The sequence below is a fragment of the Sciurus vulgaris genome, assembly GCF_902686455.1.
Source record: "Sciurus vulgaris genome assembly, chromosome: 11".
Classification (NCBI taxonomy): Eukaryota; Metazoa; Chordata; class Mammalia; order Rodentia; family Sciuridae; genus Sciurus; species Sciurus vulgaris.
This window is the reverse complement of record NC_136472.1, coordinates 73093417-73111665: the sequence shown is the minus strand read 5'-3', so window position 1 is coordinate 73111665 and position 18249 is coordinate 73093417. Positions and strand designations below refer to the sequence as shown.

The 18249-nt window shown below is 49.2% G+C and overlaps 1 protein-coding gene across 1 annotated transcript in view; it reads left to right on the top strand.

Moving 5' to 3' along the window:
- Positions 1 to 13620, top strand: part of MAP6 (microtubule associated protein 6) — a 71192-nt gene extending 57572 nt beyond the window's left edge. The window contains exon 4 of the mRNA XM_079104077.1: positions 12387 to 13620. Within this exon, the coding sequence (XP_078960203.1) occupies positions 12387 to 13479 (1093 nt within the window). The 3' untranslated portion in view covers positions 13480 to 13620. The remainder of the gene's footprint in view (positions 1 to 12386) is intronic.
- The last annotated feature ends 4629 nt before the right edge of the window (positions 13621 to 18249 follow it).

Below are 18249 nucleotides of genomic sequence, written 5' to 3'. Positions count from 1 at the left end.
CTGAACCACACCTGCAGAACCAGGCAGGCGCCGCCCGCTATTGAGCACATGCTTCCTCACGACACCCAATGCATCCTAGAATACCCACAACAAGAGAGCTAGGGCCAGCATCCTTGCTTATCTTAATATTTACCTTGTGGCTTCTGGCTGACGTTGGCAGTTCACTCAGCCATCACTGTGTTGGTGGAGGGAATCTGTGTCTTGTGCAGTGCTGTGTCTTTCACCAGCCTCTTTGAGCCTTGGTGTCCTCCTCTGGAAATGGGGGCACTAGTACTCAGCTCAGGGGAGCAGAATGGGGAGGACATGACATGAGGATGGTTGGACATACAGTGGACACTAAAGCCGGCATTTCCGGCCCTTCCCCTCCCTTGATAGTACTTGAAAGGCATGGGTTCAATTTCTTGCCAATAGACAAGCAGTACACTATGAATTCGTTATGCATATTATACACTCTAAAGAAGAGCACTTTTAAAGAGTTCCTAATGTTCTAACAATTTACATTTCTTTGTTTATATTTTTCTTTAGTTGTAGATGGACATGATACCCTTTTATTTATTTATTTTTATTATTTATGCACGTGGTGCTGAGGATCGATCCCAGTGCCCCACGCATGCGAGGCAAGCACTCTACCACTAAGCCACAATCCTAGGCCCTAACAATTTACGTTTCTTGATTGTTTACAAAGCATTGCTTTCTGTTGTTCCATGGAGCACCCTGCACCCTGCCCCATCCATGCTTTGGAGCAAAGGTTTGCCCCAAGTAACTGATGAAAAGTGAAGTTCAAAGGAATGTGACTGGGCTTGGAAGACCAAGGAAGCACTGGAGGCAGGGACTTCCATTCCACAGCCTGGGCTATTTCCTCCCTCACCTGAAGGAGGCTGGGCTGGCTTGAGATGAATGGTTTTGGACAAGTGGAACTCAGTGAAAACTGCACCCCAGCCCTTCAGGGTCACCCTCTGGTTGGGCCATTTGCCCTCCAACAGGCTGGCTCAGCACCCTTTTCAAATCCTGGAGCTCAAACACAAATGGAGGGAAAATGACAATTGGATCCGGTTTTCACACACCACCAACTCAAACACAATTGTCTCAGTCAAATATACAGTGTTTTTCTTTTGGGCACTAAATAAACTGATTAGGTGACTAAAATGCATGGTTAACTACAGAATGGAATGGTCCAATAGACTTTCATTCATAAGAAATGCACTTGGTACTAGAGATACCAAAATAAAATTGTCATCTGATACCTGGAGTATTGGATGAGAGACCATCTTTTTGTGTTTTTATTTCAAACAGTGAAATTGAGCTTGAATTTCTGCCCTTTGTCCTCATATAAGTGACCCTCCATCTTGTTAACTTGGCATTGTATATAACTATCTCAACAGATGGCCCCAGACATCTTATCTGAGGCCAAGGGAGTTTCAGATGCTGAAAGGAATAAATTACTGCCACTGCTACTGGCTTAAGCTGCTGGAGGGATCTTTAGACTTGCAAATCCGACCATGTCACACCCTGCTTCAAACCATCCGCGGGTTCCTCGTGGCCTGCAGAAGCTTGTTGTTCTCTCAGTGCGCCATGCTGCTTCTCACCTCCATACCTTCCCCACGCTGTCCCGCCTGCCCAGAATGCCCTTCTCCTGCTTCTCACCTGGCTAATTCATCCTTCAAGACTCTGCTCAGGGGACTGCTCCAGGAAACCTTTCCGTACCTCCCAGGCTGGGTAAGATGCTCACTGTGTGTCTCCATCACGGAACTTACCATATATCCTGTGTCATCCACTCATGTGTGTGTCCCCTTCTGGACCGTGTTTCCCCCAGGGCAAGGGCCAGCTCCTTCTGTCCATTTTTGTAGCCTACTTCCTGGCCCAATGCCTATCACAGAGAATGTCTTCTGGAGTATTCTTTGAATGGACAATGAATGAATGAATGTGTGAATGACCTCATTCACCTGTGCCTCCATAGTCACCATGGTGCCTCCACAAGGCTTTATTCTGTCTAGTAACTGTCCCTGCTCATATGAAAGGGGTGGTTTTAAGAAGCATCACAGCGACAGCAGAGCCTCTGTTCTGGCCAGAGTACCTTTGCACTTTATGTAGTCACTTTTTCTAAACAGTCCTGATTTCATAAAATCATGAGCCCTAATTACAGGGTAATCTTAAGAGGTTACATCATCCTACCCCTGCCCAGTGCAGAGCCTTTTATTCGAGGATGCCAGAAAGGCATTCTCCCCACCCCACCCCACCCCAGGGCCACATCATAGGAGAAAGGACTTGGAATTACAGGCCTGGTTCTAAATCCAAGCTCTACTCTTTGCTAGCTGTGTGACCTCCCCTGAGTCTTTTGATTTCTTTAAGACTCAAAGAGGTGATAATAATTCTAGTCTCCATCACTCTCCAAACCTATTTGTCTCCCAGGTTCAGGAAGTAGGAATTGGGCCAACAAAGAATAGCATATTATAGGAATCTGGTCATTTCTGGAGTTTGGGATAGCAAATGGGAAGGATAAGAACAATAGATTCTTGTTCCTAATCCACTAGACTGTTTTGAGGGACTGACAGGGGTGTGTGACAAAGTCCTCTGTAAACACGAAAGCATCACACTCCTATCAATACTTCAATTCCTGAGTAGTTTTGCTGACCTCCACTGCCCAGTTATTTATCTCTCCTGGTTCCAAACTTCATGGTAGCTGGAGCCACCCAAGGAAAATCCACTCCCTCAGCCACATACTGACCTGAGGTTAAGACCATTTAGAGACGGCTCTTGCTACCCTCCTCCCCTACCCCAGCCCTTCATCTGGTCCCTCCTGTCTGAACAAACCCTATAAACCACCTTGTACAGATTCCATTTTTGCAATTACATGTTCATTTGAATTGATTTCCTTTGGACACATTAAGCCAATTTTGATTGATTGCTCAAGATCCCATCCTTTGCTTTAAATGGGGAGAAGGGGAGGACAGAAATTGATTATTCAGTTCCCAGGAGCACAAAATGAGACAAGAACTGAGCCATTTCTCTCTGGTGGCCCTAGTCCAGGCCCTTTACATTTTAAAAAGGGTTGTTAACAGGATTATCAGATTGCTAGTGGCCCATTGAGACCATCGGTCTTGCTCTTGACTTTGTTTACTTTGTGTTAACACAACCAAAGATGATTTTTACAACATTGCTGGTGCAACTGGGAATTTATTTTTTCTTAGCAGATAAAATCTAGAAAAAGTATTTAACAACAGTAAAATAAATAAGTAAATAGCAGAGCAGAAAACATAGCCCCCTCTCCCCAGCCTCCTGGTGACCTAGAATAATCCTTTCCCTGATCTTCACTAGAGCACCTTCTCCTGGAGGGGATCCAGAGTGGTAAAGAAAGGTAGGAACTAGGGATCCGCCCCTGGTCTCTGGTCTGGCTTTTGTGAAATGCAGAGTTGGCCCAGTCTACAGGAAGGATTGAACATTTATTTGGCTTTATACATTTGGTCTAATTTCATCCTTACAATAAAGTTAGAGTCTGTCATTATCCCCACTTATAGATAAAGAAATCAAAACAGATTGTCAGATAAAGATCTTAATCAAAAAGTGATTAAGAACAAAGTCACACAACTTATAAGTGATGAGCTAGGATTTGGAACCGGGTTTGGGTGACTCTAGAGTTCATCCTCTGTCTGGTCCTTGGGCGGTCACGGGATTCCTGCTAGGAAGAAGGCACACTTCCTCCTGAACAGGAGCCTCCTCACTCTCTCCCTCATGTAGGACTCCCAACGCTCTCATCTGTGGAAAAGGAGTCATGTGAAGGTCACAGATGCAGGATTTGATCAGCACAGCTCACCCCCACACCTCCCACCCAGAATTAAGCCTTGTGGTGGCAAATATTTTTCTAGCTGTGGTCCTAGGTGCTCTTCTGGTGGTGATGAGCCACATCTGGGTGGACTCTGTGGCCCTCGGCTGGTAGACTGGCAGCCACACAGGTAGGGCTTCATGATGAGAGTGGGGACGGGCACTCTGAGGCCAAGAAGACACTGCTTTCTGGGTCTGTCTTCTTTGCCAGGGGCAAAGTGAACCAGGGACAGGGAATGGGGTGGTAGCGGTGGTGGTGCCAGGGTTGAGAACATGTAGGACCAGTTAGGCAATTACTGGGGCCTTGAACCCAAAGGGACAAGTCTCTCAGCAAATGCAGTTGGGAGCTCTGATCTGAGACCTGTAGAAGTCATTGACTCTAGCCAGAACTAGTCGGGGCCAGCTCAAGTAGAACCCCGTCAGATGTGGCAAATTTGGAACCTCTGTATTTGTAGAGAACGAGCTCTTCAGTTAAGGTCCTAACATTGCTGTATGCTCCCTGTGTGACCTTCAGCAACTTACATCCCCTTTCTGAGCCTGATTTCCAGTTTCAGAAAATGGATAAGAGAACGAGCTCTATCTTTTGCCTGATGCATTGAGAGAACCAATGTTTAGTCCTCTTAGAAATCCAGAAAGAGACAGAAAAGGCTGCTACGGTAGTTATGAATAGGAAAATGTGTGTAGCCTGTTAACGTGGTTGTCAGCAGTTGATCTTATCTTATGTGAGTTCTTCAGGATGTTGGCTACCTGCTATGTGCCAGCCCAACACTGGAACTTTCTGGATCTCTATATATTCAAAGACCTACTACACAGTAGGCACTTTTAAAATGTTTGTAGGAACATTTTGTTTGAAAGAAAGAAAACAAGAAATTAAGGAAAGAGAAAAAGGGAGGGGAAGAGGGAGGGAGGAAGAGAAGAGAGAGAGGAAGAGAGAAACAGCAGACATGATGGTTCCTGCCTTTGGAGCCTAGACCAGAAGCAACTATGAACCAGGTGACAACAGAGGTGAGGGGGTAGCAGGGAGAGGGGGTTATGGGGACAGAGAATAAGCTGGGACTGGGTGTCAGAAGTGGTCCCACTGAGGAAGTGGCCCTGAAACTGAATCTTTGGTCACTGAGGGGGGTTTTCTAGTTAAAGGTGCAGATGAGAGGAGGCGTGGGCTCTAGGACAGAGGAGTGTGTCCTGTTTGGAGACCTCACCTGCAACATGACTTTCAGTTCTGGGTTCACAATCCCAAGGGATGGGAGCCAACTGAGACATGTTATAAGAGTGCCAGGTGGGACAGTGAGGGCCTGGAAGCCAAGTGTGCAACTATTGTGGCACTTGTGTTACCCAGTGAAGCCAGGAATAAGGACACAATTGCTGTCGCTTTGATCTCTGAAAGGCTCTCCTGGGGCAGGCAGCATGGTGCCCCCGAGGGTGCCTCCAGAGTTCGAGCCCTGGGTCCGGGCAGGGATGTGCAGAGGGATGTGCAGAGAAATTGAACACAAGTTTCTGGAAGTTCATTTCTAGTCAGTGGTCACCAAGGAGTAGGCCACCTCCCTGGGGCAGGTATGCCAATCCCAAGGATAGCCAGGCACCAGGGGATGACAGCAGAGGCCCAGGAGACACACTGCCCTCAGGTCTGCTCTCATGAAACAGAGAGGGAAGACTTCTCTAGCAAAGGGATGTCTTTGCCCCTTAAAGAGCCCTTTGAGTCTCTGGATTCAGGGCCAGGGCTAGGGTGGCGCCTGTGTGCTGGGGGTGGCAGGTGTCTGGAGTGTGTGCTTTAACAGTCTTTCTTTGAGGCTGCTCCAGGCAGAGACCAGGTCTCAGTTTTGTGTTCTAAGCACAAAGCCTATCACAGAGTGGGAGCCTACTAGATTTTGTCCTATGAATGGAAAAAAGAAAAAAATTAAAGAAATAAAGAGAAAAAGGCACACACCAGCCATTCATTACTCTCGCTAATGTCTGTCAGGTACTCCTGTCAGCCAGACACTGCTAGGTACTCAGGACACAGAGGCAAGCAAAAACAGCCCCAAGGTCTAGCAGGAGAGGCAGATAACTACCAAGCCACATGGGGATTACTGAGCTAGAGGTGCTCACTGAGTCCTGTGGGGGAGAGAGGGGAGAGAACTTGCCTCCCATAGATCCTTCCTAGGGATAATGAGCCTCCCAAGACTTTCCTTGGCAATCCCCCTAGGGCAGTGTTCCCATCTCTGGGTTAGGAGCTTTGTTTGTCTCTAACAAGCACAGCCATGTGCAGGGCATGGAGGCGGGCAGGCAAGGAACAAAGCTGTGATATCACCCTGTCTGGTACCCACCTCCCAGGGGCCTCTGTGGCACCATTGGCCTGGTCCCTACTCTTCCCAACCTGATCGTCTTTGCTCCGAGTGTGTGTGATCACTCCTTCCACCCACCCACTGAGGTGCTGGAAGGCCCATGTTTTCATCTGGAGCCGACTGTGCATTTGCTGTGTGGCTGTAGGAGAGCTCGTTGCCCACTCTGCCAGATCGTAAGTCCCTCTTTGTGGTTACCATTTACATAACCTGGATTCCAGGAGTCAGTCTGTGAGCGCTCAGCTAATCCCCCTTTTAAAGATAAGGAAACTGAGGCTTGGAGACTGTGTAGCCATGATGCCACCTTGTGGCTAGGTCGACACTGGAATTCAGCTCTATCAGCCTCAGGCCAGTGGGCGCAGTTTCTCCTCCAAGAGGTTCCTCTTTAAATCCCTTGTAACAGTGTATCTTAAAACCTCCATTACAGGCCTGACACATAGTTATTGCCCAGTTAATAAGGGTCTCTTTCTTCCTTGGGGCTTTTCCACCTTGTGGAAGGCAGGGGATTCTAGGACAGGACCCTATGCTGGGAGCGTTGTGTACCTCTGGTCTGCTTTGATGGTACAACAGGAGATGATATGGAAAGAAAAAAAATAAATATGGGCAGATTATGGGATCAGAATTGTATGCAAGAACAGGAATCAGTGGGAGGCAATGGAGGCCTTTCTCCAACTAGCCTAGGACAGGGCCCTGTGATGCTGCTTCTGGCTCTGTAAAGCACAGATCCAGTGTCAGTGTGTGTGTACTTGGGAGGCCTTGACTGTCTCCGTGGAAACAAGAAAAGGCAGAATGTGAAGTGTCTCAGACTTAGGAAGTCACAACTAACCTTGGAAGGTTAAGTTTTGCAAAGAAGTCAGAATCTGGCACAGAAAGCAGAAAGGCTTTTTTTAATTTTTATTTTTTTTTCCTCCTGCACTAGGGATTGAACCAGGGCTTCATGCTTGCTAGGCAGGCACTGTACCACTGAGCTATATCCCTAGCCAAAAAGGCTCGTGTGTGTTCACTCATTGGAATGTATTTAGTCTGGACTCCCTGGGTCAGGGACAGTTTTAGGTATAGAGGATACAATGGTGTACAAAACAGACTTATTCCCTCCCCTTTGAATACTTTCATCTAGTAGGAGAAACATTACTCTAAAAGAATATAAGAAATTGCTAAGAAAAAGAAGAGAAAAGAAAGTTTCAGGGACAGGTGAGCTGGCAGTGGGGGGCCTGGCCACAGGGAAGGTTCTGCAGTACTCCAGTGAGAAGATGTGAGGATGAGCAGGTGTTAATCAGGTGAGGAGGGGGCAGGAGAATTTCCCAGGAGACAGCAGCATGTGCAAAAGCTGTAAAATGGGAAGGAGCTAGGCAGGTGGAAGGAACAGGATGAACCCTGGGGGCTGGGGCCCAGGAGCCAGGGAGATGGTAGGAGCAGGCTACTCAGCTGGATGACCACAGAACAGACCTTACTCTTTATTCTCCATGCAAGGAGAAGCCATTGAAGGGTTGTGAAGGGACAGGACCAGGTTTGTTTTCTTGAAAGATAATGATCTCAGTATGGAGAATACTTTGGAGAAGAGCCAGAAAGATGGGACCTGGGGCTCCAGTTAGGAGGCTGTGACAGTGGTCTAGAGAGATGAGGCATGGCAAGTGGAGGTGGAATAGACGGGGCTGGGGGATTAGGTGAAGGTTTTGAGGGAGAGGAGGATGTCAAGGATGACTCTGATGACTCTGGGTTCCTGGGTGGGGCCAGGAATAGAGGGTGAACTATATTTCAGCAATGATAATCTTTCTGTTTGGCCTCTTTGTTCTAGATGCTGTGCTGGGCAATGGGGCTGCAGGTGACAAGCACAGCCCCTGCCTTTGGGGAGCTCACATAGGGAAAGCTGACTGGCAGCTGGGGTATCCAGGAATGTGGAGACAGACTGTAAAGTGATGCTACAGGGAGCTGCAAATGAAACTGATTTGGAGACACATGCACAGGAACAAATTGTGAGGAGGTGGGACCCAGGCCAAGCCTTCAAGGACATTCAGGGCTTCTGCAGGAAAAAGGGGTGGAAGAGGTGACCCAGGAGGCAGAAACAGCAGACATAGCACAGAGAGGCTGTAAACAGCATGGAAGGACCAAGGAGGGAGAAAGGGTCAGAGGAGGGCCTTCCTCCATGCTGCCTGAGGGTCGAAGGAAATAAACCATCCTTACCATTACCATGGGGATGGATTTATTTGTATAATACACCTGAGCACTCTACAAATGCCAGGAATTATGACTTGGGTTCCTGCCTAATGGGACCCTCTGATCCTCTGTCCTAACAGAACCTGACACTTTAATTTTTAATCCCCATTTTACAGGTGGGGAAACTAAGGTCTGCGTGGTTGAGTAATTGCCCAAGAGCTCTCAGGCCATGAGCAGCCCAGAAGCCAAGTTAAATGCAGCTGATCTTTCTCGATTTTGAGAGGTCAGAACTGACAAGGAGCCCAGGCGGGGAGGCAGAGGACCTGTGTCCGGTGCTGTCCTGAGAGTATCTGCAGCTGGCCCAGAGAATCAGGTTCAATCGTGCAGGTCGGCCATGCCCAGTGCAGCTGGCCTGTGGCTGAGGAGGGTGAATCCAGCCCACATCTACCAGCCAAGCCACATGCTCTCTTCCACCGAAGCGGCGGCTTGTCTCACTCAGCACTGTGAGGCCCCCAGCACCACTGGAGCGGGTGGGCTTTTTACAGATGGGGAGACTGGCAGGGAACTGTGGAGACAAGTGGTGAGAGTCAGCGCCAATGAGGTTTTCATGGTGTCCTTGAGGGCCGTTTTGTGCATAGGAAAACCTGTCAAGGCCACTTTGGTTTTAAAAATGAATGCTTAATTTATAAAATCAAAAATCCAGTGGAATGTCACAATCTCTTTTAAGAAGAAAGTTATAACTTAATTTCCCTAAATAATTTAAGTTAAATTGTCAGTACTTTAAAATAAATGGAGCATAAAAATATGGTGGCTATTGGGTTGTCACAAAAGTCCCATTGTTGTTTGTACAGTTCGTAGCTTTCTTATACTTTTCAACTTTAAATTACAAGTCTAATTTCATAGATTAATGACTTGCCTGGAGCTATGCAAGAAATAGCCTGCCAGGCTTTCACTGGCAGTGCCAGGGCAAAGCCAGAAGCTTTTCTTCCCCAAAGCACCCTGCAGACAGGTTGGATCCTGTCTCCCTTTACTTCATCCCATCAAATGCCATGAAGGGCAGTCACTTGTAAGGGTTTAATGCCTATTTACTTTCCTCCCAAGTGCCACTCACCAGAATTTTTGATGGTACAAATAAGAAGTTGAATTTCGCTTTTCTCAACATGAAGAAAAGTTAGAGTTCTGCCATTTGATCTGCTTACTTAAAATATCCAGGATTACTTATCTTTAAAATGCCCAAGAAAGTGACTCAGTGTCAGCAAACCTCTTACCCCCAGATTTTATTTCATAATAAAATATAGGAGGTAGATGCTCAGGCCTTTATCATCAGTAGTACATCCCAGAAGGGTTTGTTTAGAGACAGGGCCTCACTCTGTTGCCTAGGATGGTCTGGAACTCCTGAGCTCAAGTGATCCTCCCATCTTAGCATTCCCAGTAGTTGGGACTCAGGTGTGTGCCACCTGAGTCCACCAAAAGGGTTTTAATTATTCATTTGATATCCTATTATATTTATAAGCTTCTTTATAAAAAGAAAAAAGTACATAAGAAAAAAATAAAATAAATTACAAGTCTAACTTAATTATTCAATTATACATTCTATATTGCAATCACAAAATGAATCTGTTATTCTAATACGCCAAATTATCTTAAACATTACACATACTTTCCAGTTAAGTCAGAGCAGATTTTTCCTAAAGTTAATACAATAAAAAGGTAATAGTTTGGGTTTGATTAGCTTATTTCTAATCTTAATTCTAAACTGTCCCATGATTAAAGACACTTAACTACTAAGGGAAACTGTTTACTAATTAAAGCAATATAAGGTTATTGATCCTCACAAATTTGGGATTAGCACACAACTGACTGAGAGGGTTCATTAAACTGAGGTTCAGGGGTGGCATGGGAGGCAATTCCGTAAACATCCAGAGAAACTTGTTTCCTGCTACGGCTATGGCAGATGGGCCTGCCTTGTTTATGATCTCCATGCCAACAGGGCCCTCCCCTGTCCTGCTAACTGGGTAGTTCTGTAGCCCTAGCCCCTCAGATCAGACTTAGCCCTGGTCACCTTCTTTTGTCTCCTCTAAACTTCATCGGCCCAATAGGATGACTGTGTCCAGCTCACCTCATGTCCTGAGAGGATAACACTAATGGATTCCCTGCTTGATTCCATTCTGAATTCAGTTTTTCATTTTCTGCTCTGGCTAGCCACCAATGACTAGAGAGGTCGTAGTACCATCTTTGAATTCTGCATACTCCTCAACGGGCTTGCCTGGCTCTGTCCTCTAATACTAAGTCCTACTGGTGACCAGGACAACTGTCCTCTGCATTGTGCTGAGCCAGAAGGCCCTCAGCTCTCCCACTACTGTGATGCTCAGAATTAGATAGACAGGCTGCCCGCCACAATGTACCCCTGATGAGAGGGATCAGCCCCAGGCAGCTTGAGATGCCAAATACAGCAAAAAGCTTCTAGATCACGATTACTCAGCAGAATAAAAACAGCCCAAATTTCTGTAATGTTACTTCTAACCAAATAGAGAAATAATCATAAAACTGCTCAATGCTATCTTGGTTCAAAGGACTCTCTGTACAGACCTCTACCATCACAAATTTCTGAGGAATTTTGCTATTCCCAGTGAATAGATGACAAGTGAGGCCCAGAGAGACTGACCGGTAGTGAGCTGGGGAAGCGGTGCCAGGGGGAGGGCTTACTGGAGCAGCGGTAAGAAGCAGGTAAGACGATTCCTCTGACAGCTTGGAGGAACAGTGGAAATGCTGACGTGGTTCTAAGCTCACAAACCTTGTCGTGAAGTGTAAGAGTAACAATAAGAACTACCTTGTACTGAGCATCTGCTATGTGCCCAGGCACCGGAGGAGAAAGAACACAGGTCTGAGGGCAGAAAGACCCAGACCCTAGTCCCCATATGTCTTCTCATCGCCTCCATCACTTGCCCTCTCTGGACCTCAGTTTCTTCATCTAAAATCTAGATCTGTGTGCTTCCCAGGGCTGCCGCGTTTTATGAGAAGTGATCTGGAAGGCGCTAGGTGCCTAGGTGTGCCAGGGTCTGTGGTGCTGGTCTCTTGAGTGGTGACTTACAGTCTGGCCTGCAAGGAAGGGGTGTGTGCTCTACACCAGAGGGCTGGCCAGATCTGCGTGTGGTCATGTTTGTCACCTACTCTCTGCAGGTGGGCGAGCCAAAGGAAAGGGAGGTGGCTGCAGTGAGGACTCTGGTGAGAGCTTTGGGCTCTTGGCTACAGGAAATAAGTCCAAAAGCTTTGGAGCAAATGAGCGCAAGTGTTCAAGGAGAGTAAGGAAACGGAAGTGGAGATGGAGGGAGGGACAGGGTCCCCTCACTGCCTGAATGGGGAGGCCCAGCCAGTTGCCTACCAAAGGTGGGGTGTGGTGGGAGTGTTGTAGGAAATAATAGGGTACGCTGACTCTAGAGAATTTAAAAGCAATACTGGAACTAGTTAAAAGCCAATCTAGTTTTTATTATTATCCTGTGCTTACCATTCTAAATAATATCAGTAATAAATACTTTTCCCTTTACGGGTTTGGGGAGGAAGACATTCCACTACCCCCTCTCTGGTTTTGCTGTGGACCCCTTGCCCTTCCCAGAAGTCAGCCCCTAACAATGCCACTAGGAAGGAACATAAACTTGGAATCCTTGAAAACAAGAGTAGTCTGGCCCGTAGGGTCACATGAGTGGACAGCTAAGATGGGGCTTCCGGGATGGGGCCACAATCCTGGAGGGATAAGTAGGGGCCTGGGTGGCGTGTGGGCTGGACTGGCAACTGGGATGCCCACGGGATGACTCCAAGTCCAGCTGCAGTACTGTCATTGTCACCCAGGCACCGTCCCCTGTGCCACATGCAGGTTATAATCAATTGGCAAACACATTGAATGACTGGTTCCTGAGCCTGCCCCTCACCCCACCCCATGTTTTCACTAACGCAGAAATCAGATTCTCCTCCTGGCTTGCCAACAAGAACTGCCCTGCCCAGGCTCCACGAGGCCAAGTCTTATCAGGCAATCTGTGCTCTGCCCTATCCCTGGCCTGAGCTCTGTTCTCACAGTGACCACCTTTTTCTCCTTTGCAGGAGCCCAGTCCAACCTGCTGGAGAGACCCGTAAGAATCAAGGTCCTGTAGCCACAGAGTCAGACAAGGATCAATGCCCTGTGGTCCCAGGGCTTCTGAAAGATCAAGGCCCTATAGTCCAAGAGCCTCCAAAGGAGCAAGGTCCCGTGGTCCCAGGACCTCCAAAGGAGCAAGGTCCTGTGGTCCCAGGACCTCCAAAGGAGCAAGGTCCTGTGGTCCCAGGACCTCCAAAGGAGCAAGGTCCTGTGGTTCCAGGGTCCCTGAAAGATCAAAGTCCTGTGGTCCCAGAACCTCCAAAGGATCTAGGTTCTAAGGTCCCAGAACCAGTCAAGGATCAAGATCACAGGGTCTCTGTACCTTTAAAGAATGAAGGTTCCATGATTTCAGCACCAGCCAAGGACCAAGATCCCTTGGTCCCAGAGCCTGAAAAGAATCAAAGTCCTATGGTTCCAGCTAGAGTTTTAGATCATGATTCCATGGTGCCAGCATCTCTGAAGGATCAAAGTCCTGTGGTCCCTGAACTTGGGAAAAAGCAAAGTCCTATGGTCCCGCCACCTGCTAAGGATCAAGGTCCCATGGTCCCAGAGCATCAGAAGGATCAAAGTGCCATGGTCATAGCACCTATAAAGAGTGAAGATCCCACAGTCTCTGGGCCTGGAAAGAATCAAGGTTTAGTGGTCCCAGAGCCAGTCAAGGGTCAAGATGTAGTGGCCACTGAGCATCTGAAGGATCATGATTCTGTGGTTATGTTACCTGTAAAGAATCAAGGCCCTGTGTTCCATGAGTCAGTGAAGAACCAAGACCCCATTATCCCAGCACTAGCCAAGGATCAAGGTCCTATCGTCTTAGAGCCTCCAAAGAATCAAGTTCCCATGGTCACTGAGCCTGTGAAGAAGCAAATTCCTATAATCCCGGTGCCTCTGAAGGATCAAGATCCTCTGGTGCCAGCACCAGCAAAGGACCAAGGTCCTATGGTTCCTGAACCTCTGAAGACTCAAGGCCCCAGGGGCCCTCAGCTGCCCACTGTCTCACCTCCACCCCCAGTCATGATCCCAACTGTCCCTCATGCAGAATATATTGAAGGGTCCCCTTGACGCCCACCCCTTGATATGCCATTGAAGGAGTTGGCAGTGGAAGTGCTCCTCCCCCAGGGGCAGCAAAGACACAGTTAATCTGCATGAAACATGTGCTGTATAGTCTTGCTGGAATCTAATAAAACTGGTCCCTCTGGTTCAGCATGTCTTTCTCTGGCTCTGCAGGGGAGGGGGCACATGTGTGTGCATGCCACGTTCACTCGATGCTGTGTACACTCGAAAGCGGCTCTGCAGTCACCCACCTGAGCCAGAAGTCTAAGACATGCCCAGTGTCTTAGCTTCTGTGTCTCTTTAACCAAAATGATCAATAAGAACAACTTAAAGGAGGGAAAGTTTATTTGGTGCTCACAGTTTCAGAGGTCTCAGTCCTTAGACGGCCAACTCCATCGCCCTAGACCTGAGGAGAGGGCAGGGCATGGCCAGGGAAGGGCCCAGTGGAGGAAAGCTGCTCAGCTCATGGAGGGTAAGCAGAGATGGGGGGGGGGGGTGCGGGGAGGATGAGCCTTTCCAGGCCATACCCCAGTGACTCACCTCCTCCAGCCACACCCCACCTGACAGTGGTTACCATGCAGTTCATTCAAACTAGGATGAACTGATCAGATCATGGCTCTCATAATCTGATCATTTTACCTCTGAATATTCCTGGATTAACAGGAGCTGTCTGGCACCTCATATCCAAACCATAATACCTGGTTCCTGTGAGTTATCAGCCTGAGATGGGAGTGGGCAGGTGGTGCTAGGATATCAAGAACAAAATCCCTCATGAAAATCATCAAGACAGGTCATGGTTCAGAGCCCATTAAAACCTATCAAGGTGTACCAAATCTCCACAGGCCATGCCCTGGGTGGGCTAGAGTTGGAGCTTGCAGATGAAACAGGATCTGGGCCACAGCTTGGCTCAGAGTAATTCTGGGTGATAATGCCTTGTCACGGGCTCCATCTTAAAGCTTACACAGGAGTCAAACTTCTTGAGAAAATTAGGCCTCTGATCATGAGTCTCCAAGACATTATTGAGAGCAGACTTAACATCTGCTGATCCTCATTCAAAATCTATGACAGTTTAGCCAGGGAAAAATGCCTGTAGACCCAGCTATTTGGGAGGTTGAGGTGGGGGAATCACTTAAGCCCAGGCACTAGGGCAGCCTGGGCAACAAAGCAGGGCCCTGTGTCAAATATTTTTTAAAGCTGGGCGTGGTGGCACATGCCGGTAATTCCAGTGACTTGGAAGGCTGAGGCAAGAGTATCACAAGTTTGAGGGCAGTCTCAACAATTTAGCAAGCCCTAAGCAATGTATCGAGTAGCAAGACCCTGTCTCAAAATAAAAAATAAAAAGGACTTGGGATGTGGTTCAGTGATTAAGCCCCACTGGTTTCAATCTTCTTTCTCTTCTCTCTCTCTCCCCAGCCCCCTGTGTGTGTGTGTGTGTGTGTGTGTGTGTGTGTGTGTGTGTTTAACAAGATAAAAAATGCCTGAATCCCCCATCCATTTGTACATGCAGGAAACTTTTCCTTAGTACCTACTTTGTGCCAGGATTAGGGTCACTGTGGTGAAGAATCCCAGCCTGATGAAAATAAAATGTGGTGTGGGATGAGGCCCTAGGACAAAAAAATGCCTGACCTTGAGAGAACAGTAAAAGGAGGATACCAGCTGGGCAGTCAGGAAGGCTTCCTGCAGAAGGTGGCTGTGGAGTTGGGACAGGGTGCTGGACAGCCCAGGCAGGGAGCAGAAAGGGACCACGTGGGTGTTCCTGGAGGGTCAGGGAGAGGCTCTTCTAGAAGTCCTTGAATCAAAGAAACTGGCTTGCATAAGGACTTGAACAAGGGGTTGGCAGGTCTCTGGGGCAGAAAACTGGGACAAGTTAGGGTGATCAGTCTTCTAATCCCAGGACATGAGGCAGAAGGAGTGGGGTCAACCCTCTTGCCTATGGGTGTGGTGCTGGCAGGCTGAGAGAGAACCACAGCCAAGCCATAGGGAAGAAGACAGGGGAGCCTGAACCCCAGGCTTGGTCAGAATGGGTCCTACCAGTAACCCACTGCTGTGGGCCGCAGGCTCCATGGTGACCTCCTTTAAAAATCCAGAGCCCTCAGGGGTCTGGGGAGGGAGGAAGGCTCCACCTTTGTCCCTATCAAAGTTGGCTTTCAAAGAACATGCCTGTCCCCTTTGAAGGTCATTGTTAAAGGCACTCCCTTAAAGGAGCTCAGCTCAGTTCTTAAATCATCATAGGAAGTTCTGATGATTTCCCGGGTGAACTTCCCATCTGACGACCCAAGCCTGACTCCTTACCCTGTTCCCACAGCGCTGGGGTTTTCTCTACCCAAGAAGCACCTGCGGACACATACATGCAGGGGCATGTGCACACACGTGTTATGAGGTTCTCCTGGGCCCCCGGAGCTTGCTGCCATATAAGCGCTCCTAGTCAGGAACCTGAAGATACGAAAAGGCCACATTGAGCCTAAGGAGGTATTGTGTAGGGAAGTCTTCTTCCTCCTTTCAGTTCTTTCTCTGACCCCACACCAGGTCCCATGACACATAGGCCAGGCAGATGATGGCACCACCATCTCAGGCAAGCTTCCCTGAGGGCCTCCCCAGACACCCAGAGGCCCATGTCCAGGATGTCATTTGCTACCAGGGCTCCACCTCTGAGGAGAAACATGGTGGGAAGCAGGTCTGGGAGTCAGCATCCCTGAGTGTGGCCGGGAGCAGGTGCTGGTCATTGAAGCAGCACAGGGAAGTTAGGAGAGAAGGAGTGAATCTCATTCAAAAATCCTTTTAGAGACCTAAAGAGAAGCCCAGACCGTAGGGAGGAACCAGGGGCCTGAGCTGCCCGGAGCGGTTCCCTAATGAGACAGAGGTGGCCAGCATCAAGAGCTGGACAGAGTGCACATGAGGACCAGGGGCTGGTGGTTAGATTTGGCAGCTTCTGCTGGGAGCCCAGTGTAGGCCACTTCAGTATCTTCAATTGTAAAAAGTACTGACACCAGAAGAGATCCCCAGGCGGAACACCTGCAGCTCCGGGATGAGCTGCAGGCTGCCACCCGCTCCTGCTCCTGTCTGGGTTCAGCTCAGGTCTCCACTGCCCACAAGGCAGGAGGGGGGCAGGTAAGGGCTCCGGTCCTCCCATCCTGGACCAGGGCGGAGAAAGAAAAGAAACACCGCGTCTGGCCCTTCTCAGATGCAGACCTCATTCATGGCCTGGTTCTTCGCTGCCCAAAGTGAAGAAAGATGAAGACCCCTGGGGCCACCCCGCCTCACGTGGCCCCGCAGGCATGTGGGGAGGTGTGGGTCTCTGGAACCCAAGGATCCCGCTGCTGGCCAGGGTCTCAAGTTCGACCCGCGGAGGCTGGACAAGCCAGCTGCCCACGCGACAATAGCATGCCGAAGATGTCCAGACTCTTGGAAATGTGCAGCCCAGGCCCGAGGAGCCTCGCCGCGCACCAGGCCTTCGGGCTCCACCGCCCGTGCAGCCTCGGACCCGGAAGAACCCATGGAAAGGACAACGCCCCGGGCGCGAGTGTGCAAAAGAGGCTCCAGCGAGGCTCGGAGCCTGCCCACCGCCCACTGCCTGGTGCAGGCCAGAGCGGCCGAAGACCCGGCCCGCAGATTGTCCTCGCTGGCGCCCCCGGCGGCAGATCCCGGGAAAGGCCGCGATGTTGTACTTTTTGTCACACAAAGATCCCCTCCCCCAACAGCTGCTGCGTGCCCTGCGCTGCACTGTGAGGTGCCAGGGGAGCGGGGATATAGCCCGTGTGGATAGCCCGTAGGGACAGACCCAAGATGAGATGGAGCAACACTTTCTGGAGTCTTGTCGTGGAGTAGGTGGATCTCCTGAAGGACGGGGAGCTTCGGTGGGCCTAGTCCTAGTTTCCAACAAGAAACCTCAATTCCTCTTTTTGCACCAATCTCCCACCCTCTGCTCAATCCATCTGTAGGATCTGCCCACACCCAGCTAAAGAAATAGGGAGGCTGCACACTTCATGAATCACGGCATGGACCCAGGGTGTAAGGAATGCTGAACTTCTTTATTTTGATAAATCACCATTGGAGCCCCTCCCGTCATGGCCAGGGTTGTCAGGAAATCTGGTGATCACGCTCAGGCTTTCACAATTCCAGGAGGCTTTGGTCATTCATGAAGATTCACAGAGGTTATCACTACGGCTGCACACAACCCAAGCCTGGGCAACCCAGCAGCCAGCTCCTGCTACACGGGTTGGGAGCTCCCAGAGTCTGCCCAGCTCTCACCCACATCCCCATAGCCACCCACATCCCAGCCCTCTCCCAACCCTCTCCACCCCCACGAGTCAGGCTGCTGCCCCCCTCATCCACCAAAACACGTACTGCTAATCCCCTCTGAGCCTCAAGCATCTGGTTTAATATTCTCCTCAGGTTTGGTCCTGGTTACAGTGGACCGGGCTGTACCATGTACATCCCTACCAGTAATGCCTGAGGGTTCCAACTGCTCCAGTCTGACCAGTATTTGTCATTACCTGTCTTTTTCATGACAGAAGCAATTATTTTGCTTATTCCAAAGGTCTCGGTTTTTTTCTTACACGCCCAATGAGTACCTAATACAAATTTGTTGAACGAATTAATGGAAATCCAGGAAAGAGCTGGGTTTGGCAGAAGGATGAGGAGGGGCTCCACGGGCTGCCGCTGGAGAGGCAGAGGCAACAGGATGGGCAGAAGGAAAGGGAGATCTCCGGTGGCAAGAAAGAAGGTGGGGCGATCACAGGAGTCCAGTGGCGGTCACACCTGCTGTCCTCGTGAACATTC